General features: G+C 38.5%; 1 protein-coding gene across 5 annotated transcripts in view; it reads right to left on the reverse strand.

Annotated features, from left to right (window-relative positions):
• LOC133657707 (echinoderm microtubule-associated protein-like 4) overlaps positions 1-24,893 on the reverse strand; it is a 44,314-nt gene that overhangs the window by 3,225 nt on the left and 16,196 nt on the right. For 2 of the 5 annotated variants that reach the window (XM_062059331.1, XM_062059334.1), the window contains 20 exons: positions 24,728-24,868; positions 19,377-19,402; positions 19,141-19,201; positions 18,933-19,021; positions 18,540-18,663; positions 15,444-15,593; positions 15,302-15,371; positions 12,193-12,303; positions 12,035-12,130; positions 9,245-9,379; positions 9,019-9,154; positions 6,022-6,170; positions 5,793-5,918; positions 5,588-5,719; positions 5,461-5,528; positions 5,307-5,395; positions 5,132-5,229; positions 2,928-3,015; positions 2,749-2,847; positions 1,489-1,619 (listed from right to left, as the gene is read on the reverse strand). In XM_062059331.1, coding sequence (XP_061915315.1) covers positions 1,489-1,619; positions 2,749-2,847; positions 2,928-3,015; positions 5,132-5,229; positions 5,307-5,395; positions 5,461-5,528; positions 5,588-5,719; positions 5,793-5,918; positions 6,022-6,170; positions 9,019-9,154; positions 9,245-9,379; positions 12,035-12,130; positions 12,193-12,303; positions 15,302-15,371; positions 15,444-15,593; positions 18,540-18,663; positions 18,933-19,021; positions 19,141-19,201; positions 19,377-19,402; positions 24,728-24,868 — 2,119 coding nt within the window. Of the gene's footprint in view, positions 1-1,488; positions 1,620-2,748; positions 2,848-2,927; positions 3,016-5,131; positions 5,230-5,306; positions 5,396-5,460; positions 5,529-5,587; positions 5,720-5,792; positions 5,919-6,021; positions 6,171-9,018; positions 9,155-9,244; positions 9,380-12,034; positions 12,131-12,192; positions 12,304-15,301; positions 15,372-15,443; positions 15,594-18,539; positions 18,664-18,932; positions 19,022-19,140; positions 19,202-19,376; positions 19,403-24,727; positions 24,869-24,893 lie in introns of those variants that run through there. The other 3 variants (XM_062059332.1, XM_062059335.1, XM_062059333.1) reach the window with 3 other exon arrangements.

Genomic DNA, 24,893 nt, shown 5'->3' on the forward strand with positions numbered 1-24,893 from the left:
ATGTAAAATCGCTAATGCTAATCAGTAGAACGTCAATAGCAAAGCCAATGTATATTAGCATTAAGTTAGCACATTTTTGGAAATCTGAAGCCTTATGTAACTCTTGTTATTCTTACTTACCTACGATACTAATTTTCGGTACTTGTGTGTGTTAATATTGTATTTGATAATAAAATCTCATTATTTTATTGCAAGATTTAAAAATAGCTGATAATGATAACCGCTGTCCAGTTGTTATATCTTGTTTTATTATAATCATGTTACCATTTTCAAGTATGACATTAAGTTGCAATCACAGTTGCCAGTCCAAGACGTTAGATGGCAGTAGTGTATAGTTAATGTTTTGTTTTTTGTTGTGCCCTAAAAAGGGTTAATTCTTTAAGTATTGTACTTATTACGCACCGGCTGTGTGATTGTATCGTGCATCTTAGTTGTAGTTTTCATTGACAAATTTGGAAATGTTGAAATCGCCATGTAAAACTGCTAATGCTAATCAGTAGTATGTCAATAGGAAAGCTAATGTATATTTTGGCATTTTTGGAAAAGTGGAGTCTTACTTAACTTTACTTACATTGGAGCGGTACCTGGGAATCAAATTTCAGTACTTTTGTGTGTTAATAAATGTTACTTGTTTTTGATAATAAAACCTAATTTTTATTGCAACATTTAAAAAATGAGCTGATAATAACTGCTGTCTAGTTGTTATATCTTGTTTTATTATCATCATATTATCATTTGAAAGTATGACAAAAAGTTGCAATTACAGTTGCAAGTCCAAGACGTTGGATGGCAGTAGTGTTTAATTCAAGGTGTTTTTTGTTGCACTTTAAAAAGTGTTGGTACTGTAAGTATTGTACTTATTTAACAACAGCTGTTTGATTGCATATTAGTTGTAGTTTCCATAAAGACATTTCTAGGTGTTGAAATGGCCATGCAATCAAGAGCAAAGGCAATGTCTTATCATCAAGCGAGCACATTTTTGTAAAAGTGGAGCCGGAAGTGTTTTTAACGTCAAATTCCTATGTTGGCATTGAAAATTGCAACATTCCCCAGAGGTAGTTTGGCGGAGTACGCTCTCGGTGCTGCTGGAGTGATCGCCAAGTGCCAAAGTGTCGGCAACCGGGCGTCACGTGACGTCGAGCACAACCCAGGTACTGCGACATGGCACCATTGGATTTCACGCAAATCCAAAAAAGTACCTGATCCGGTACCCATCCACGGTTTGGGTCAAGGTTGGGATTGAAATTTGGGACTGGGACCGGTTGTCAGATTATGGTTAGGTCTTGGGTCAGAGTTTTATCTAGGGTTAAGGTTATTTCCAACTCTTGATCAAAGGGCATGAATACCATGAATTGATTAACGTGGACCCCGACTTAAACAAGTTGAAAAACTTATTGGGGTGTTTCCATTTAGTGGTCAATTGTACGGAATATGTACTGTACTGTGCAATCTACTAATCAAAAGGGTGTGGCGACAGCTTTGACTCACCTTGAAGGTGGAGCACGGGTACGCAAACAGGTGAACCTTACAGAAATCATCTGCCAGCGCCATCACCTTCCGGTTGTGCGACCTGATGAGAGCTTTGATGTCGGTCCCGTCTGATCCCTCCGGCCACACACCTGACACACAAACAGGTTTATTATTCAAGGACAACGCTGCTTTTTGGGGAATCATTCCCACTCCTTATGAGAGACAAGCCTGTCTTGCTTTTTTTATGCATTCTAACTAAAATAAACGCTAGCAAGAGGCGGCTAACAATGCAGGTTATCTATTCCGCCTATAAAAAGCACTAAAAAACATTCAAAACCCATCAACGTTTTATATACACACTGTAAGTATATATGTAATGTAGTAATATTCATAATAACATGTAATATTTATGTATTTTACTCATTTCAAGCATTACTGCAGTGCACAGATGTAAACATCCATCCATCCATTTTCTACCGCTTGTCCCTTTTGGGGTCGCAGGGGATGCTGGAGCCTATCTCAGCTGCATTCGGGCGGAAGGCGGGGTACACCCTGGACAAGTCGCCACCTCATCGCAGGGCCAACACAGACAGACAACATTCACACTCACATTCACACACTAGGGCCAATTTACTGTTGCCAATCAACCTATCCCCAGGTGCACGTCTTTGGAGGTGGGAGGAAGCCGGAGTACCCGGAGGGAACCCACGCAGTCACGGGGAGAACATGCAAACTCCACACAGAAAGATCCCGAGCCCGGGATTGAACTCAGGACTATTCAGGACCTTTGTATTGTGAGGCAGACGCACTAACCCCTCTTCCACCGTGCTGCCGGTATGTAAACAAACATTTACAAAATATTTCTGTGAAAATAACTAATTTCACAACGTGTATATATCTGCGGCTTATAGTCTGGTGCGGCTAAAAAAGGGAAACATATGTTTGTCTTCTAAAATTTAGCGGGTGTGGCTTATATTCAAATACACTGTGTTCTTTTCTTACATGAGGATTGTGAATGAGTTGCAAAAAAGTGAAGTTCCCCTTTAAGTGTTCCTGAGAGGAATATAAAGGATGATGTATAAAGGATGATGGCACGCACGCACGCACGCACGCACGCACGCACGCACGCACGCACGCACGCACGCACGCACGCACGCACGCACGCACGCACGCACGCACGCACGCACGCACGCACGCACGCACGCACGCACGCACGCACGCACGCACGCACGCACGCACGCACGCACGCACGCACGGACGCACGCACGCTGTACTGACCAAACACATGGTATCCCAGCACACAGGTGTAAGTCGCCCAGTCGATGTCTTTACACTCGGATTTATTCCTGATCAGTTTGCAGCCGTTTGGAACGTCCCCTAAAAAGGATGAAATAAAACGGCAGCAGGTCATGAATGAGCGTGTCACGACGCCTTCAATGACGCCTTTGCGGACTCACAGTAAAGAATCTCGTAGTCGCCAGAGTTGGACATGATGAAGTTGTTGTCAGGTGACCAGTCCAAGTGTGTGATGTAACTGGAGTGACCCTGGAAAACACACACACATACAATCTGGTCAGTAACAGTGTAAATGATGACATGCTGAACATGAAAATACTTGTTTGCTAAACCACCAGCTTGGTTTGTGTTGGCCCACAGATTATTGTCGAAAAAACACTTCTATCTGGGATTAATTATGACTTAACTACAGACTAAATCTGATTGATCGCAATGAAATATACAATACTTTAATATTATTTTCCCGAATAAATCGCAATACTTAATTTAAAAAATCAAAAATAAGATATGAAAAGAAAAAATACTAATAATTTTTGTGAATCTGTCCTGTCCAGCCACTTAGGCAAATCATATTGTTGATGTAGATTTTTTTTTCTATTTCATTCTTATTTGCCGTACAGTGTGGATACTTCTCATGTTTCCTTATTTGTGTTTGACTTTATTAAATGTTTGGGTAGACTTTTATTCAGCGAAACCAGTTTTCTTTTAAGTAACAGAGAAATTTATCAGAGATGTTTATCTTATTGAGGAATGTAGTTAATCGTAGAACTGGCACTCAATGTTATTAAAAACAGTATTGATTTTGAACCGAGAAGCTCCACTTTCCATAAATGCGCTAGCTTGATGCTAATATACATTGGCTTTGCTATTGATGCGCTACCATGAATTGATTACGTGGACCCCGACTTAAACAAGTTGAAAAACTTATTCGGGTGTTACCATTTAGTGGTCAATTGTACGGAATATGTACTGAACTGTGAAATCTACTAATATAAGTGTCAACCAATCAAGCAATACTGATTAGCATTAGCTAATCAGTTTCAATTACATGGTGATTTTAACACCTCCAAATTTTTTATTGAAAACTATAACTAAAATGCACGTTACAATCAAACAGCTGGTGTGTGATACAATTCTTACAGTATAAACACTTTTTAGGGGACAACAAAAAACACCTTAATTACAAACCAATGCCATTTAATGTCTTGGACTTGCAACTGGAAATGCAACTTAGCGCATAATGCAAATTATATATTAATAATAAAAGAAGACATAACACCTGGACAACAGTTATAATTAGCCCATTAAAAAAGATGTTACCATCAAAAAACAATTAATATTCATTAATAAACACAAAAGTACCGAAAATTGGTTTTGAGTACCGGTATCGATCAATCGTGAGTGGTACCCATCCCTAGCCAACTGTTTATGATAATGTTGATTTATACAATTATCAAAAATAAATAAAAATGTATAAAAAAAAAAATACAAATATGTAAACATTTTTGTACAGATTTTTCTTTAATATATATAATTTAGGTTGTACGATTTCATTCTAATACAACATGTATTTGTATTATCAATGTCTAATCCAGGGGGTGTCCAGGGAGATTGCATTCATTTGAAAAATCTACCATTTTTTGATACTGCCATTTTGTCATCATCTAGTGGATGGCATGAGTTTTTACTGGCCAATGACCTTTTATTATATACATGATGTGCAGCATTTATCTATATGACCCAATGCAAACAACCTTCCCTAGTCATGGTGCAAAAAATAAATAAATAAAAAATCAAATCCAACCAACAAAATATCAGACATGGTCCATTTACCATAAAAAAAAATCTAAATGACACCTAATTATACACACAAATTATATATATATATATATATATATATATATATATATATATATATATATATATATATATATATATATATATATATATATATAGTTACTTTACATACAGTCGGCTTTCGGCCCTCGACTAAATTTTTTTTTGCCCAATGCAGCTCCCCAAGTCAGAAAGTTAGGAGACTCCTGGTCTAATCCTTTTAAAAAATATTTAATTGTTATTTATGTAACAATTATTGAATTTCCTATTGATTTGTTGTTCATGAAATTAATGCTTTCTTTGTCCAGATTTAAGGGACTTGTGTATGTCGCAATAAAGTTGAAAATTTTTTTTTTTTCAAAGGTCTTTAACGGGTGAGAAAAGGGTACTTTTTTTTTTTTTTTATAAACTTTGAGCAAATCATGAGAAAAACTCATTAAAAGTAATAAATGTGTGAAAATTGCAGAGAAATAAATGTATTAGATATTTGCCGCCACGCAGCAGCTTGAGGCGAGACGATGAAACTCACCGAACATTTCCCGTAGCGGCTGTACTTGCGTCCTCTGTCGGTCACGCTGTACAGGTAAATGAAGTTGTCATGTGACCCCACGGCCAGCAGGACGCCATCTGCACACACAAAAGGGGAACTTCGTTTTTCCCCCAGGACTCCACCCCCGACCCCCGTGCCGGCCGATTCCACCCACCCACAGAGAAGCGCATGACCGACAGCTGCTCGTTGCCGTCGGTGTGGATGGCCACCAGGTCGGTGGTCTCGGCGTCCAGAACGTACCACCTTGGGGACAGACGCAGCGGCGTTAGAGCGGTGGCGAGGCGGCGACAAGGTGCGGCGATACTGACTTTCCCGAATGCGTTCCTATGGCGACGACCGCTCCGCTGGGATGGAAGTCCGCACAGTGGCCGTGTTCCTGCGGAGGAGACGGCAAGTCACGGAAGAGTCTTCGCCCGCCCCCCTCCCCCGACTCACCTCCACGCTTTTGCTCCACTGCAGACTGTGACTGGCGGCGTTCCACAGACAGACCAGGCGGTCCTGAGCGCATGTCAGGAACAGGTCTCGGGACGGGTGGGACGCCAACCCCCACAGCTCATCCGTGTGACCCTGAACGCAAGCGTGGAAGGCAGTTTTACAACACCACGGAGTCCCTGAAGGCATCACGTGCCTGTCACCTTACCTGGACCTCCACTGTGAAGCCGTCGTTGAAGGTCCCTCGAAGTATAAAATTACGGGACGTGCCCACCAAAAACTCGTCTCCCTTCCCCTCGGACACAGCTCTGATGGTTCCGTACTGGTCCGGAACCTTCGGCAACACAGATGTCATTGGTTGATTGCATGTGTAAAAAAAAAACACCTGCCATGTGACCTTATTGCACAGTGTGTGTGTGTGTGAGTATGTGTGAAACCTCAATGTCGCGCTCGGCTCGGATTTCGTGGTCCCACAGAATAATCTTTCGGTCTTTTCCTCCTCCGGTCAGCAGGGTGCCACTCCTCATTTCACATATGCAGAACACACTGCCCTCGTGACCCTTGACCTGTCGACTTATCTGAAATGCTACACACACATACTGGTTATCATTTGGAATGGGGACCAAGTTTTTGATCATGACTTGTGGGGACCACCCTTTCTACAGGTTGTGGAGGCATAAAAAAAAAAGGTGTAAAATGGCCACTGCCCAGTTAGCTCATACACGTCTTTAAATCTCTGGATTGATGAAGTAATGTGCTGATCATTCTTACTGGGGACCCTGGGGAAAAAGAGTTCATATGGTTCATGGGGACCAAATTTAAATAATTTTGCATAACTCACACAAATTTGTACGTGACTACTGAGGACCATTTAAAAAAAAAAAAAAAAAGTTGAAATGAAATATGACATGATGGTCAGAATACAGCACTACAGCTGTCCTCTTATAGGAAGTTTTACCATTTAAATGTTCAAGCAAATCCTGCATCTTCTGTGACATTACTGAAAACTGCTATTTAGCAGTAATGAAGTTGTCTGCAACTCCAACTACCATATATAGAAGGATGGAAAATTCTGAATGTGAATCATACTTTAAGGTAATAATGTTTTATAATCATGCTGTATGAAAATGTCATCCTAAGGAACACTAAACCAGATTTTGTTTTTGGAAAAATATATTAGTTTTAACTAAGGATGGATACCATACAGAATCACAGTACTATTAATGAGGGGGCTGCTGTGCAAATGTCTCACACTCAAACTAACCAGTAAACATCTTTTATGGGCCAAAGCTTAAAAATCTTTTAGGCATCTTCAGAATGGATCTGACTATCATTTAAAAAGGTTTCTCTTTGGGGGATCTGTTTTTTTGTCCCCATACCGTCAGATGTCCCCTAAAGGTGACTGTGTAAACAGAGCGATGCCCCCATTAAGTAAGCATTGCCAGAACACACAGACACAGACACACACACACACACATTAATGATGCCTCTATTCCTATCTGCTAAAATAAATACAACGTGTCTCTATTCCTATCTGCTAAAATAAATATAATGTGTCTCTATTCCTATCTGCTAAAATAAATACAACGTGTCTGTATTCCTATCTGCTAAAATAAATACAATGTGTCTCTATTCCTATCTGCTAAAATAAATACAACATGTCTCTATTCCTATCTGCTAAAAGGAATATAATGTGCAAAAGTATAAAACAGAAAAGTAAACTTCTAATACCGTATTTATCGGACTATAAGTCGCAGTTTTTCTTCATAGTTTGGCTCAGTTGGTTATTTATGCGTCATATAACGTACACTTATTCAGCCTGTTGTTCACTATTCTTTATTTATTTTAAATTGCCTTTCAAATGTCTATTCTTGGTGTTGGGTTTTATGAAATAAATTTCCCCAAAAAATGTGACTTATACTCCAGTGCGACTTATATGTTTTTTTCCTTCTTTATTATGCATTTTCGGCCGGTGCGACTTATACTCCAAAAAATACGGTATACAGCTCGGTGTCATATTTTGGTATTTCACTAATGCTAACTGTAAGCATGCTATTGTTATGTTAGCTTTTTAAAAAATAATTTTTTAAAGCATTTTGCTCATATTTTTGTTACTTAACACTATCTGGACAGCGTGTTAACTGCTAACATTTAAGTTTGGCATTTCAACATTCACACTACATTTCTAACAAAACGGCATTACCGTATTTTTCGGAGTATAAGTCGCTCCGGAGTATAAGTCGCACCGGCCGAAAATGCATAATAAAGAAGGAAAAAAAAAGTATAATTTCGCACTGTATAAGCCGCATTTTTAGGGGAAATTTATTTGATAAAACCCAACACCAAGAATAGACATTTGAAAGGAAATTTAAAATAAATAAAGAATAGTGAACAACAGGTTAAATAAGTGTACGTTGTATGAGGCATAAATAACCAACTGAGAACGTGCCTGGTATGTTAACGTAACATATTATGGTAAGAGTCATTCAAATAACTATAACATATAGAACATGCTATACGTTTACCAAACAATCTGTCACTCCTAATCGCTAAATCCCATGAAATCTTATATGTCTAGTCTCTTACGTGAATGAGCTAAATAATATTATTTGATATTTTACGGTAATGTGTTAATCATTTCACACATAAGTCGCTCCCGAGTATAAGTCGCACCCCCGGCCAAACTATGAAAAAAACTGCGACTTATAGTCCGCAAAATACGGTTTCTACTTCTCTACGTATTAAAAGGTTTCAGCACCCCTGCTGTACAGACAACAAAAACATATTTTTACATATTAAATAATAAATTGTCATTAAAATGTAAAAGTTGCATAAAATATAAATATACATAATTAATTAAAATAAATATTTACTATTTTATTTATGATTATGACTATAAAAACATGACATTTGTCACTAAAATGTAAAAGTTGCATAAAATATAAATATACATAATTAATTAAAAATAAATATTTACTATTTTATTTATGATTATGACTACAAAAACATGACATTTGTCAAAATGTAAAAGTTGCATAAAATATAAATATACATAATAAATTTAAATAAATATTTACTATTTTATTTATGATTATGACTATAAAAACATGACATTTTGTATGCATCCGTCAGCAGGGGGTGGCAGAGGCTACGTATCAGCAACCGTCTGTTTCCCTTCACTTCCTGTTTACAAAGGTTGCACATTAAAGGGCTGAAAAGGTTCCAATAAGCGAAGGAGTGTTTTGAAATTTCCACACTGATTCAAAGAAGCCTTAGGTGTTCGTGCCCTGTGCAAACAAGCCGACGCCCACACTGTCATAACGGACACTTCTAACGACTTACTTCCTGTCAGAGGAAGTCACGAGTCATCCTCGTGCCAACGTGTATTGCACGATAAAGGCAGTAATATTACATCAGTACTTGGTCCTCCTCACCTCTTGGTCCTTTCCCCGTGGGGGTCTCTGCAGAGTTCCTGGTCCAGACCAGAAGGACTCCGCCAGAATCCCCGGTCAAAATGTCTCCGTTGCTTAGGAACGCCAGACACTGAATGAACTTTGGCTTGTCGTATTTCTAAAAAAAAAAAAAAAAAAAAAAGGACACCAGACCGCCGTCAGTCAGAGAAATATGTGCCTGCTAAAAAATAAAATGAAATAGTCTCACCCCAAAGATGCCCTGTTTACGAGCCAGCGAAGTCCCGGACCAGGTCCAGAAGAAGATGTGGGACTTGCCACAGGTGACGATGGTGTTTGGGTCTGTGGGGTGGAACTCCACAACCAGGACCACCTCAGTGGTGCTCTGAAAAACATCAATGAGAACTGTTGTGCACCTAAGAAGTATGAAGAGTTAGCGATAATGTTGCTGTGTCAGCAGTTATAAGATAGACATCTTATAAGTAAACGCAGCATGGAGCGCTACTGCCTACTGGCGCTGACGAGACGAGGGGCCGCCATCTTGGAGTGGTGATCCGCTCCACTCAGTGCAATTCATTTGGCAGGAGCAATGAACTGTCAGCGCATTTAATTCATCTTACCTCACTGAATACCACTGATTTTCACGCGTTTTTTTTGTCATAGGTGTAGCTATGATAAAGGACACATGTTTTATTATTCATAGTTTGCTTAACAGTAATAGAATATTCTTATATATAAGTGACCAGACGTCCAAGATCAAAACTGGGAATATAATCCCAGAGAAGGGTGAAAAAAACGGTCAGCTATTTTTAAATTGAAGAAACAATATGATTAGGTTATATATACATGCGTATATCCTACATAAACAATGTATGAATACATAAGATCTATATATCTTAGAGACTGTATCTCTGTTCCTGCAGCAGCAGAGTTTATGCTGTCTTGACACTTTGTATTGATATTTTGTATTACATTCTTCCCTTAAATGATAATGTTTACAGTGATTGTTTTATATGTATTTATTAGAGATGTCCGATAATATCGGACTGCCGATAAATGCTTTAAAATGTAATATCGGAAGTTATCGGTAAGTAAAATGTATGACTTTTTAGAACGCCGCTGTACGGAGTGGTACACGGACGTAGAGAGAAGTACAGAGCGCCATAAACCTTAAAGGCACTGCCTTTGCATGCCGGCCCAATCACATAATACCTACGGCTTTTCACACACACAAGTGAATGCAATGCATACTTGGTCAACAGCCATACAGGTCACACTGAGGGTCGCCGTATAAACAACTTTAACACTGTTACAAATATGCGCCACAATGTGAACCCACACTAAACAAGAAGGACAAACACATTTCGGGAGAACATCCGCACCGTAACACAACAGAACAAATACCCAGAACCCCTTGCAGCACTAACTCTTCCGGAACACTACAATATATACCCCCCCCCCCCCACCTCAACCTCCTCATGCTCTCTCTGGGAGAGCATGTCCCAAATTCCAAGCTGCTGTTTTGAGGCATGTTAAAAAAAATAATGCACTTTGTGACTTCAATAATAAATATGGCAGTGCCATGTTGGCATTTTTTTCCATAACTTGAGTTGATTTATTTTGGAAAACCTTGTTACATTGTTTACATCACAACATAGACATAATAATGTGTTAATTCCATGACTGTATATATCGGTATCGGAATCGGTAATTAAGAGTTGGACAATATCGGAAATCGGCAAAAAAGCCATTATCGGACATCTCTAGTGGAGTTATTGAGTCTGTTTAGCTGATTGGAGAGCTAGCTTGCGCAGCTAGTGGGTCCATGACGATGACTTCTGTTTTGTTTGATCAGCCGTTTTACTGCCGCGTTACAGACGCCGTTTGGAAATAATTAAGGTATGTAAATAAATAACTAATTTCACAACGTATATATCTGCGGCTAATATATGGAACAATATTTTTTCTTCAAAAATTTACTGGGTGTGGCTTATATAGCGGTGCGGTCTATAGTGCAGAAAATACGGTAATAAAAGACAATAAGGAAGTAGTTTGAATATTGTGTTTATATTGTTAAACTGTCAATAGCACTCACCATAAATACACTTAAAAATGTGATCGTATTGATATCAAGTCGATCAAAATCGGCAGCATAAACCTGGATCAAAACTAGGGCTGGGCGACAGACACGTAATCAATGTCAATAAAAAATGTGTAGGTAAAATAGATTAATATTTTTATGTTCTCTGTAGGAAGAAAGACGAATTATGGACGCAAGGTTGGTTGCATGAACAAAGGTAACCGAGCAAGTAAATTGTGGATACAAGAGGAAAAGTCACCGTATGGCACTTTTTGAGATTTTTTGGACCAATGTGGTCTGTAAATGATGCAAGGCAAAACCTTCGCCGCGCTCACCCTTTAGAGCACAGCTGTAATTTTCTGCCACTAAGCCTGCAGAAAATAGTTCTCAGGTTTCTCTGTGTTTACATCTTCACACTATTTTCTTACACTTTATGAAGCATTTCCTACATATTCTTTATTTTTAAGCGCTTATTGTTAAATGTGATTTTAATATTTTGTTGACATTGTTTAAGTGTTTTCCATGCTTGTGTTGACATTTCCTTTCTGCCTTGAAAGCTGAAGGATTATAATAATAATAATAGATTTTATTTGTAAAAAGCACTTTATATTGAGTAAACAATCTCAAAGTGCTAGTGTATTAAAAAAATAATACAAAAATAAATAAAGAAATAAAAAGATAATAAAGAAATAAATACAAATAAAAACTAGAACAGCCAAATAGCTATAACTAGTATGCATATATCTAAAAAAAAGGCTTTTTTTTTTTTTTTTAAAGAACCAAAAGAAGGTTACATTTCAAATGTATTTTTATCCTTCTCTTTTTCCAAAGGTCATAAAAATATCAATAATTATCGTTATAAAACACTGATATCGTGAACGGTTTTCAGCCGTATCGCCCAGCCCTAATCACATAAATGACAGTGGAAAGGCAGCAGCTGCAGTTTTTTACGGCACTCACCTTTATCTCAGCAATCTTGGACTTCTTCTGCCAATCCCAAACAGTCAACATGTGGTCGTTGCAGTCGTCGATCACGCTCAGGTGCTGACCGGAGTCCTGCAAAGTGGCGTTGGCGTTGGCAGACAATGACGACAGCGGCCATGTTGCGCGGGACTCACTGCTTTGGAGAAGGCCAGCGAGCCAACGCCTCGCTCAAAGGTTCCCACGCCGATGACCTGCAGGGTGGCCAGACTAAAGCTGTCCCACACTCGCACGTGCGGCTGCAGGGCCTGAAGGACCAACCCGAGAGGGACTGATGTCATGTATTGTCCAGTTATTACACAACAACACTTTGTCATCAGTACTGTTTTGTGTTCAACAAATAGTGTTAATGTTACATCAAGAGAGACACTGAAAAATTGTGTTTTTGTTTGTGCTATGGCGCCTTCTTTTGGACGAGTTTGCTCACTGCAGGGGAAGAATGTACTTCCTGTGCCTTGAACCGGAAGCGTAACCGTCCATAGCGTTTCTACTCGTGTGGATTCTTCATTCGTCACTCCAAGCAACGTTTGGAAGTTTTACAATACAACTAAAACAATTAGAATTTACTAAACCGTCCTATGTGTGATGTCTGTAGGAGTGTTTTCATATCGTAATCAAGCTAGCGTTGTTAGCATTAGCTAATATGCTAACATGTTTAGCATTTAGCTGATTGGAGAGCTAGCTTGCGCAGCTAGTGGGTCCATGACAATGACTTCTGTTTTGTTTGATCAGCCATTTTACTGCCGTGTTACAGACACCGTTTGGGAACAATTAAAGTATGTATATAAACATTTATAAAATCTTTCTTTCCTGTATATATGTACAGCTTACAGTCTGGAGCGGCTAATATATGGATAAATATTTATTTTAAAATTTGGCGAGTGCGGCTTGAATAATGGTGCGCTCTATAACCCGGAAAATACAGTATATATATATATATATATATATATATACACATACATATATATATATATGTATATATATATACATACATACATATGTATATACTGTATATATACATACATACACACATACATACATTTACATATATCCTGTGGGATGTTCCAAATAAGTGTTTGATGAGCATTCCTCAACTTTCTCAGTCTTTTTTGCCACTTGTGCCAGCTTTTTTGAAACATGTTGCAGGCATCAAATTCCAAATGAGCTAATATTTGCAAAAAATAACTACGTTTTCCAGTTAAGACGTTAAGTATCTTGTCTTTGCAGTCTATTCAATTAAATAACGGTTGAAAAAGATTTGCAAATCGTTGTATTGTTTTTATTTACCATTTACACAACGTGCCAACTACACCGGTTTTGTACATAGACATATACTGTATATACACATACATATATACACACACTTATACATCCAGTATATACAGGGTTTCCCCTAAACTGCCAAGATACCTGTGATGGTTGGGGTGTGGTCACCATGACATCATTGAGTAATTTGCATAATTTAATATATCATTATCTTTAAAAAGGCTCAAAAAGTGTATACATTTAAAGGCCTACTGAAAGCCACTACTACCGACCACGCAGTCTGATAGTTTATATATCAATGATGAAATCTTGACATTGCAACACATGCCAATACGGCCGTGTTAACTTATAAAGTGCAATTTTAAATTTCCTGCTAAACTTCCGCTTGGAAACGTCTATGTATGATGACGTATGCGCGTGACGTCATGACGGCAACGGAAGTATTCGTACCCAATGTGTCACCATACAAACTGCTCTGTTTTCATCGAACAATTCCACAGTATTCTGGACATCTGTGTTGGTGAATCTTTTGCAATTTGTTTAATGGACAATGGAGACTGCAAATAAGAAAGTTGTAGGTGCGATCGGTGTATTAGCGGTGGGCTGCAGCAACACAATCAGGAGGTTGTGTTGTGTTTGAGCTGGATAGCAGATGCGCTACCGTGAGTACAGCTTTGGCTTCCAAACATTTGATCGCTTGCCCGTACGTGCGTGTCGCTATGTGCATGTCACGTACGTAACTTTGGGGAAATATATGTTTCTTGCCGACTCTGATGGCGGCCGGGGTGTCGTCGAAAGCTACAACGCCCGCCGCCGCTCCGTAGTTAGCTTCAATTGTTATGCTTCGCCAAACTGGAAATTATTAACCGTGTATTTACATGTTCATGGTTTAATAGTATTGTTGATCTTCTGTCTATCCTTCCAGTCAGGGTTTCTTTTTATTTTGTTTCTATCTGCATTTGAGCCCGATGCTATCACGTTGGCTACGTAGCTAAAGTGCGTCAACGATGTATTGTCGTGGAGATAAAAGTCACTGTGAATGTCCATTTCGCGTTCTCGACTCTCATTTTCAAGAGGATATAGTATCCGAGGTGGTTTAAAATACAAATCCTTGATCCACAATAGAAAAAGGAGAGAGTGTGAAATCCAATGTGACCTTGTACCTAAGTTACGGTCAGAGCGCAAAAAGATACACCCTGCACTGCCTCTCTAGTCCTTCACTCTAACGTTCCTCATCCACAAATCTTTCATCCTCGCTCAAATTAATGGGGTAATCGTCGCTTTCTCGGTCCGAATCTCTCTCGCTCCATTGTAAACAATGGGGAATTGTGAGGAATCCTTCCTCCTGTAAAGTCACGCTACTTCCGGTATAGGCAAGGCTTTTTTTTTATCAGCGACCAAAAGTTGCAAACTTTATCGTCATTGTTCTCTACTAAATCCTTTCAGCAAAAATATGGCAATATCGCGAAATGATCAAGTATGACACATAGAATGGATCTGCTACCCCCGTTTAAATAAAAAAAAATCATTTCAGTAGGCCTTTAAAACAAATCTATTATTAATTAGTATTAACATATATGTATATTGTTTTTACGTTTTGCCATATTTTCAATTGTTGCCACTTTTTTGTACAATATACTTCGAACTTTGGCTTGATTTTCCAGGGTTTTATGGGTCTTCTTGTTTATTGGTATTGTTCTTTTTTTAATAATCAAGCTGGGGCCAACAATGGCCTCCGAGCCGTACACAGGCGTCGTTTTTTTGCTGCGTTCTCCCAGCAAAAGCGCCGCCCTGTTCCAAGTAAGCAGTTTAAACGATTTGATGCAGCAAGCCTGAACAAGCACTCCAAAAGCCGCAAAGATAAAACTTCTGACCCAGAAGAAGAACATGAAAGCATTCCTGGCATATTTTCCAGTGTTTTCTCTTGCCGAGCGCTATTAAGTGCGCTCATTCGGCATTAAAAAAAATAATTATGCTCACCCGTCCATCTTTGTCCACGCCTGCTATCTGGCCCGTGGCGATGCGGATCTTGTCGGGGTGGATGGCGAGGCTTTGAGGCGAGAGAAGCAGCTTTATTGGATGTCTTTCGGCAGGCGCGGCGAGACGGCGGCGGTAAGCTCACCACTTGACGCAGTCTGTGTGGCCGATGTAATGTCGCTGAGTCCGCTCCTCGTAGTTGAACAGGACCACCACCGAGGCGATGAAGTACACGATCTCTCCGGTGGGCAGCAGGTAGACGTTTGCTCGACATTCTCTGCCTCGGTAGCCATACCTGAGGGGGGGGTCGCGGTCAAGGAAGTGACCAGCGGGGACTTGGAACGCGCCCATCCATCAGTACCTGTCCATTTTCGTCACGGCGATTAATGATGGCCACTAACACCCATCCCCGCTGACTGGTACTCTTGACAAAGGCGGCTTGCAGTTAACTGTATGTTCATACACAGTGTGGAGCCTCTCCAATCAGTTAATAATCATTCCCACTATTGCAGAAAATAAACTACATTTCTTCGTATGTAAAGCAAACTTTTTCCACTGAGGGCAGCACACTGAAAAATAAAAGCATGCAAGGGTCATTTTTACATTTTTATTTTTTAAATCAAATCAAATTTACATCTTCTTTTAACCTCAAGGGCTCCCAGGACCCAGAAGGGTCGAAGTAATAACATTTTTAAAAATATGTCTTTTTTTTCTTCTTACATTCAACGCTTAAATCCCTACATCAACTTAAGGTCTGTCAATATCAAGTCATCTTTTTTTTTTTATGTTTCAGCCATTTTGTACAAACCCTGTTTTTATGGCAAAAACATTTCCCCCAAAACATTTTTTCAAGTGGAATATTTGATGTGAAGAAATTGGAGCCTTTAATAGGTTAATAACTCATAACAATAATTTTGATTCATTTTTTTTTTTCAACAATGGCAGTTAAAAAAAATACACTAAAATGGCCCCATTCTAAAAAGTGTTTTTTTTAAATAGATTTATGTTTTTGTTTTATGCCCTTCTTTCATAGAAAACATTTTTTTTACTGCAAAAACAAAATATGTAATATTGTTACCCCTAAAAAGTAATTAAATCTTGTCTACGTCAATAATTAATAACATTGATTTAACAATGACATTTAGAAAGAAATAATCCACTAAAATTCTCAGGGACCTAAAAGAGCCCCACTCATAAAAGCGCAAAAAATAAGTCATACTTTTTTTACTTTAACGCCTACATCTGTAGCTCAACTTCAGATATGTTCGTTGATAAGTTTATACTGTTTTTTTTTTGTTTTATGCCCCTTTTTTTTAATAGAAACTTGTTTTTTATGGAAAAAACACAAAATATGTAATATTAACCCTAACTCTTTAAGCTTTAAACAGGTCAATAAACCATAACATTAATTTTGATTCATTATTATTTTTTGAAAAATGACCAAAAAAATCCACTAAAATTCAATAAGGGACCTCTAACCCACTCATAAAAGTGCTACAAAATAAAGTAAAAAAATTAAATAAAATGTATGACTTAACGCTTAAATCTCTAGATCAACTTCAGATCTATTTGTTGATTACAAATTTTTATTGTTTGATGTTTTTGTTTTATAACCTTTTTTTCCCCATCTAAAATAGTTTTTATGGCAAACACACAAAATATGTAATATTGACCCGAACCCCAAAAAAGTACGGTAATTGAGCCTTTAATAGGTCAATAATCCATAACAATGATTTTGATTCATTACTATTTTTCAATGACAGTTTGAAAAAAATCCACAAAAATTCTGAATAATCTACTCATAAAAGTGCTAAAAATAAGTAACTTTTTTTTTTTTTACTTTATCATCCAAATCTGTATATCAACTTTAGATATATTTGTTGATTACGGTATAAGTTTTTATTGTTTTTTAATTGTTCTATGCCCTTTTTTCATAGCAAATATGTAATAGTGTTTCCTTCAAGTAACTCTGCCTTGAATAAGTCAATAATTCATAACATTGATTTTGATTCATTGGATGGATGGATGATTTTTTGAAGAATGAAAGTTAAAAAAAAACATTCCACTAAAATTCCCAGGGACCTTTAGGAGCACCACTAATAAAAGTGCTAAAAATAAGTCACACTTTAACGCTTAAATCTCTCAATCAACTTAAGAACTATTTGTTGATCATGTTTTTTTTGTTTTCTGCTCTTTAATTGAAAATCATTTTTATGGCAAAAACACAAAACATGACATTTTCCCAACCAAAAAGTAATTGAGCCTTAAATAGGTCAATAATTCATAACTTTGATTTTGATTTATTATTACCTTTTGAGTAATCACTAGAGATGTCCGAGAATTATCGGCCGATAAATACTTTAAAATCGAATATCGGAAATGATCTGTATCGGTTCGGAAATGATCGGTATCAGTTTCAAAAAGTAAAATGTATGACTTTTTAAAAACGCAGCTGTACGGAGTGGTACGCGGACGTAGGGAGAAGTACAGAGCGCCAATAAACCTTAAAGGCACTGCCTTTGCGTGCCGGTCCAGTCACATAATACCTACGGCTTTTCACACACACAAGTGAATGCAACGCATACTTGGTCAACAGCCATACAGGTCACACTGAGGGTGACCGCATAAACAACTTTAACACTGTTACAAATATGCGCCACACTGTGAACCCACACCAAACAAGAATGACAAACACATTTCGGGAGAACATCCGACCGTAACACCATAGAACAAATACCCAGAACCCCTTGCAGTACTAACTTTTCCGGGACGCTACAATATACACCCCCTCTCTCAGGGAAAGCATGTCCCAAATTCCAAGCTGCTGTTTTGAGGCATGTAAAAAAAAATAATGCACTTTGTGACTTCAATAATAAATATGGCAGTGCCAGGTTGGCATTTTTTTCCATAACTTGAGTTGATTTATTTTGGAAAACCTTGTTACATTGTTTAATGCATCCATCGGGGCATCACAGCAAAATTAGGCATAATAATGTGTTAATTCCACGACTGTATATACCGGTATCGGTTGATATTGGAATCGGTAATTAAGAGTTGGACAATATCGATATCGGCAAAAAAGCCATTATCGGACATCCCTAGTAATGACAGTTTTAAAGGAAGTTTGTGTTATTAGGGTCAACACCTGTTTGTTTTTCCCCCACTTTTTCATGTCATAGTATTCTTAGATTACAAAAATAGCTGCGTGCCGCACTTTGGACACCTGTAAAATAAAGGATACACCCACTCCAGCTTGAGTTTCTCAGGAGGAAGCTCAGTGCGAACCTCCTCGTAGTTTTCCACGTTTGAGGGCAGGAACATGGTGATGGGACGCCCGCGCATGAACATCTTGATGGAGTTGCCCTCTGGCCAAAGGAAGAAAGACGCCATAACTCAAAGGTTCGCCGGTGAAAAACCAGCGAGTTGTTGGACACTTGAAATTGTTGGGAGTGAACCAAGCAGTCCGTGTTTGGAGTGACGTGAAACAAGCCCACACCACAAAGAAACACACACAAAGACGCAAAAAGGACAGGAAGTGGCGAGGCAGGTGGAGGACACGGTGGCGAGATACACCTGCTGAGCCAGTTCACGTGTCAAATCGATCAAGCGCGTTAGACTGGCATGTGGCGGGCACCTGGTCGAGCAAAAATGTCGGCAAATGAGGGGCAGGAGGCGGAGCCACAAACAGGTGTGACATCGCAGAGAGCAGGCGGCCGACAGAAGCTGATTGTTGGAGCAGAGAGAGAAGAGAAAAGCCATTGGCCCACCTCAGAAACTGTTAGCATGCTAGAAGGTTAGCTTGTTAGCCCGCTAGCTTGCGCGAGTGAATCGTCTGCACTTACCAGCTTGGCTGTTTTTCTCTCGGGTCGACATTTTGGCTGGTTTGAGACAACAACATCATCACTGAACAAAAAAATGACAACAAAAACAACAACAACAACCTGCCTCTGAGTTAGCCACTGAAAAATGAGTTGTTTACGAAAAAAAGTCTTTAGAGACGGCGACTGTGGCAATGATGATGATGATAGCTGCTGCCTTTTATTGTGTTTTGGAGCTCAGAGGAGATTAAAGTGTTTACCTTGGCTCACCACCAGCTCTTTGTGCCTGCAAGCAGAAAAAAAGACAAACAAAAAATGATTAGCCACTTGCCAAGATTTAAAATTGTATTTCTAGAAACTTCCATAAGTTTAAGAGCTATATTCTTATTTTCAGTGTTGGGACTAACGCGTTACTTTGTTTGTTACTGTAACGCCATAACTTTCTGCGGTAAATAGTAATCTAACGCGTTATTTTTTATATTCAGTAACTCAGTTACCGTTACTACATGATGCGTTATTGCGTTATTTTACGTTATATTTTATGTAGTATCGGCTAGAAACAGAAGATCTGAGTGTGTTTTATTGGAGCGCTGCAGAAGAGGCGACGTGAGAAGTGTGTGTGGGAGGGGGCGTGTCTGTTTACTAATAAAACGTCATGGCGAAGCCCAAAGCCGAGTTTCTTAACATGGAGATATTCTCACTACTTTTCTTTTGTCGACCACAAAGAAAAGAACATTTTAGTTAAATGTAAGTTGTGTCTTGTATCAAAGATCCTATCGTAGCAACTCAAATCTGCTGAAACAGCTACAAAAGCAACATCTTCGACGAAGCTAGTAAAGAGAGACACACTTCACCTCCTAAGCAACAGCGGCTGGATTTTAACGAGGCATTGCTAGCCAGGACAACATTGATAGAGCCATTGCAGCACTGAAGGTACACAGTCTGTCAATTCTCTTATATACTCTTTCATTCTAGACTTCTAGAGTGCTTGATTATCACATCACTCTAAATGTATAGACTATAAAGTTCACAAACTTAAAGAGGGATGCTAGTGGGCCAGCCCAATCTTTCCTATCTCTAAACTAAAACTGGGGAAATGCGTAGAGTGTTCTGGGCTTCAGACATGATTTTATTTCAGAATTCCTTGAGAGAGAAAAAAGCCTGGTTAGACTTTGTGTATGTAGTGTGTGTCTTCCTTGGTTTACAGCTATGTTGTTATTATGCTGTTTGTTACTTATGTATGTTATGTTGCAGCTATTTAAAATAGTTTTGTCAATTTGTTCTGGCCTGAAACAAATTGGCCCTTTGAAACATATCTTTGTATTTGTGTGTTGTATGTAGAGCACATTGCTTAGCAGAGTTCAGTGATGCAAATGCATGTCAAGTTGATCAACAAACTGTATTATTCTCCAGTGCAATAACAATACTGAAATGAAGGCTAAAAGGGCATTAAAAGGGGGCCTAAAAAAAATAATTATAATATATATATATATATATATATATATAACTAACTAAATAGTTACTTTTCACAGTAACGCACTACTTTTTGGTGTAAATAACTTAGACTTAGACTTAGACAAACTTTAATGACCCACAAGGGAAATTGTTCAACACAGTAGCTCAGTTACAATGATGGAAAGGACAATGCAGGTATAAATAGACTAATATAGCTATAAAAAATCAAACATATATACGAATATATACATATGTGTACAGAGTAATTTATATACAGATATATTATATTATGTATATAACATATATACAATATAAACCAATGACCATGTACAATATTACAGTATATACAGTCTATATGACAGCAGCAGCATAAAATGGAGAGTAGGTCCAGCAGGAAATAGAAAATAGACATTATAAACAAAGAGAAGTAGCTAACATGTCAGGTGTCAGGTAATAGGCAGATGTCATCTATTGCTGTATGGCGAGTGATTATACAGCTGGATGGAGTGTGGAATGAAGGAGTTCTTGAATCGCACAGTGCGGGTTAGTAACTGTTAGTAACTGAGTTACTTTTGAAATAAAGTAACTAGTAACTGTAACTAGTTCCTGGTTTTCAGTAACTAACCCAACACTGCTTATTTTAGACATAATCTTAATTTAAGCGTGAATAATTACCGGGTTTTCCACACTATACGGGGCTACATTCTTCCTACGCTTTAGACCCTGCGGCTAAAAAAACCCCAGTGCTGTTAATTTATGGATTTTCCTTGGCTAACGGCCATAGTGTTTTGTATTGAACAAAGAGTTTTTGACACCAACAGAGACACTGAAAAAGTGTGTTATTGTTTGTGCCATGGCGCCATCTTTTGGACGAGTTCGCTAACTGCGGGTTGAAAATGTACGAGAATCGTTTTGAATTGAAAATTTATTCTGAATCGAATCATTACCCCCAAGAATGGAATCAAACCATGCGGTGCCCAAAGATTCACAGCCGTACTTTATATTGTGTTGTGTGAAAGACATGACGATGGGTGTTTTTTTTTTTTAATGCATTCTAAATAATAAATACAGTAAATGTGATCAAAAGTTTGCTCACAATGCCTATAAAGCCATTAAAAAACCCTCCATTAAAGGTTTTATATACATGATGTAAGTATATATGTAATGTAGCAAAATGTATAGTAACATGTAATATTTACATATCAGTGTTTCCCACACATTAATTTATTTGTGGCGGCCCGCCATGAAAGAATTACATCAGCCACAAATAAATAACAACTTTTTTTTTTTGTGTGTCCTGTCCAGCTTCTTAGGCAAATCATATAGTTGATGTAGATGCCCATATAGGCTGTTCAGATTTACTTTACAAAAGAGAAGTGTAGGATACTTCTCTTGTTGCCTTATTTGTATTTGACCACTACTGTTTTCTGTTTATTTGTTACTGACTGTGGCAGGACACCTCTGCCTCTGTTTCACTTTATGTTGCTGGTAAATAATATGGTTGTAGTAGTAGGCTAAAGTTAAATTATTTAGTATGCACTAATTAAAGGGGCAGAGCTTTAAGAGACATTTTAGCTTTTATATTTTATAAGATATATTTTTTGTAAGAACCACAATTAATAAATATATTTCAGTGAATAACTTATTGTTCAAATCTGTATATAAATATGTACATAAAGTGTTGAAATTATATTGTAAAATGGATGAATGGATGGACGTTTAAAACAAAACTGTTATTATTAATTAGTAAGTATACATTTTTTTTAGCCTTTTTAGAGAAAATCATATCATTGTAGTAAATTATGCAAATTACTCGATGATGTCATGTTGACCACGCCCATAGCCGCGCCCCCACCACCACAGGTATCTTGGCAGTTTATAGGAAACGCTGCATATTTTTATCATTTTAAACATACGTGGCGCTTTAATTTCATAAACGCATCACAATGTTTGCTTGCCAACAAACATAATAAAACATCACTTACTGTACAAGGTCTGCTGTCATTAGGATGCCGACTACTTGGATGTTGATATATTCCTGTTTAGATGAAGAATGACTCATAATCCCCGCGAAGAAAAAGGAGGTGATAAACGGCTCTTTGCGTCGGGTCTAAATTGGCTGTCAAAGTGTACCAACTTGTCGGAATACGTCCTCATCCTTCTACTATCCAGGTGAGAGGCATGATTTATGATCGACAATAAACTTCCATGGAGCAATGAAGCCAGTAAACAATCGTCCGCGACAGATATTATTGCCGACTAACCGTTGTAGCCTTATTTTTATAGGCCTACTGAAATGATTTTTTTTTATTTAAACGGGGATAGCAGATCCATTCTATGTGTCACACTTGATCATTTCGCGATATTGCCATATTTTTGCTGAAAGGATTTAGTATATAGAACAACGACGATAAAGTTCGCAACTTTTGGTCGCTGATTAAAAAAAAGCTTTGCCTATACCGGAAGTAGCGTGACGTCACAGGAGGAAGGATTCCTCACAATTCCCCGTTGTTTACAATGGAGCGAGAGAGATTCGGACCGAGAAAGCGACGATTACCCCATTAATTTGAGCGAGGATGAAAGATTTGTGGATGAGGAACGTTAGAGTGAAGGACTAGAGAGGCAGTGCAGGGTGTATCTTTTTTCGCTCTGACCGTAACTTAAGTACAAGGGCTCATTGGATTCCACACACTCTCCTTTTTCTATTGTGGATCACGGATTTGTATTTTAAACCACCTCGGATACTATATCCTCTTGAAAATGAGAGTCGAGAACGCGAAATGGACATTCACAGTGACTTTTATCTCCACGACAATACATCGTTGACGCACTTTAGCTACGGAGCTAACGTGATAGCATCGGGCTCAAATGCAGATAGAAACAAAATAAAAAAAAACCCTGACTGGAAGGATAGACAGAAGATCAACAATACTATTAAACCATGAACATGTAAATACACGGTTAATAATTTCCAGCTTGGTGAAGCTTAACAATTGAAGCTAACTTAGCTACGGAGCTAACGTGATAGCATCAGGCTCAAATGCAGATAGAAACAAAATTTTAAAAAACCCTGACTGGAAGGATAGACAGAAGATCAACAATACTATTAAACCATGAACATGTAAATACACGGTTAATAATTTCCAGCTTGGCGAAGCTTAACAATTGAAGCTAACTACTGAGCGGCGGCGGGCGTTGTAGCTTTCGACGACACCCCAGCCGCCATCAGAGTCGGCAAGAAACATATTTCCCCAAAGTTACGTACGTGACATGCACATAGTAACACGCACGTACGGGCAAGCGATCAAATGTTTGGAAGCCAAAGCTGTACTAACGGTAGTGCGTCTGCTATCCAGCTCAAACACAACACAACCTCCTGATTGTGTTGCTGCAGCCAGCCGCTAATACACCGATCGCACCTACAACATTCTTATTTGCAGTCTCCATTGTCCATTAAACAAATTGCAAAAGATTCACCAACACAGATGTCCAGAATACTGTGGAATTGTTTGACGAAAACAGAGCAGTTTGTATGGTGACACATTGGGTACGAATACTTCCGTTGCCGTCGTGACGTCACGCGCATACGTCATCATACATAGACGTTTCCAACCGGAAGTTTAGCGGGAAATTTAAAATTGCACTTTATAAGTTAACCCGGCCGTATTGGCATGTGTTGCAATGTTAAGATTTCATCATTGATATATAAACTATCAGACTGCGTGGTCGGTAGTAGTGGCTTTCAGTAGGCCTTTAAATGTTTTTATCGGGTTTTATGGGCGTGATAAACAATCATTATTTCTTACATAATGATTGTGAACGATTCAAAAAAAGTGCAATTTTCTTTTAACTAAAACAGGACTTTTGTCGAGGCCGCCACCTGTTATTCATATTTACATTTTTTCATGAAGAATTTTGCTTCACTATACAAACTTTTCTAATTATGAACCCTGTTCAAGAAGCAACCAGGTTCATAAATGGAGGTTCCACTGTATTAGATATTAAAATCGGAAGGGGACACCTTCACTTTTGAGTATGAAAAAGGAAGTGTACTTTCACTCTCAATTCCCACTGAATATTAAATGGAACTAGTCAACTTCCTGTTTCCGACAGTGCACACCAGACAACTTATATCTTAAAAAAGAAAAAAGATTACCTGTCAGCATTCTTCACCACCTTGGTCAGCAGTTTGGAGGTAGACGCAGCTTTCACCAGCTTGACTCTGTTGTCATCGGGCGTGTCCCAGGTGTTACTCATGGAACGTTCTATACCTGAAGAGCGCTTCACGCTGGGCCCCCTGGTGCGCGCACACACACAAACAC

The sequence above is a fragment of the Entelurus aequoreus genome, linkage group LG09 (assembly GCF_033978785.1).
Source record: "Entelurus aequoreus isolate RoL-2023_Sb linkage group LG09, RoL_Eaeq_v1.1, whole genome shotgun sequence".
Taxonomy (NCBI): domain Eukaryota; kingdom Metazoa; phylum Chordata; class Actinopteri; order Syngnathiformes; family Syngnathidae; genus Entelurus; species Entelurus aequoreus.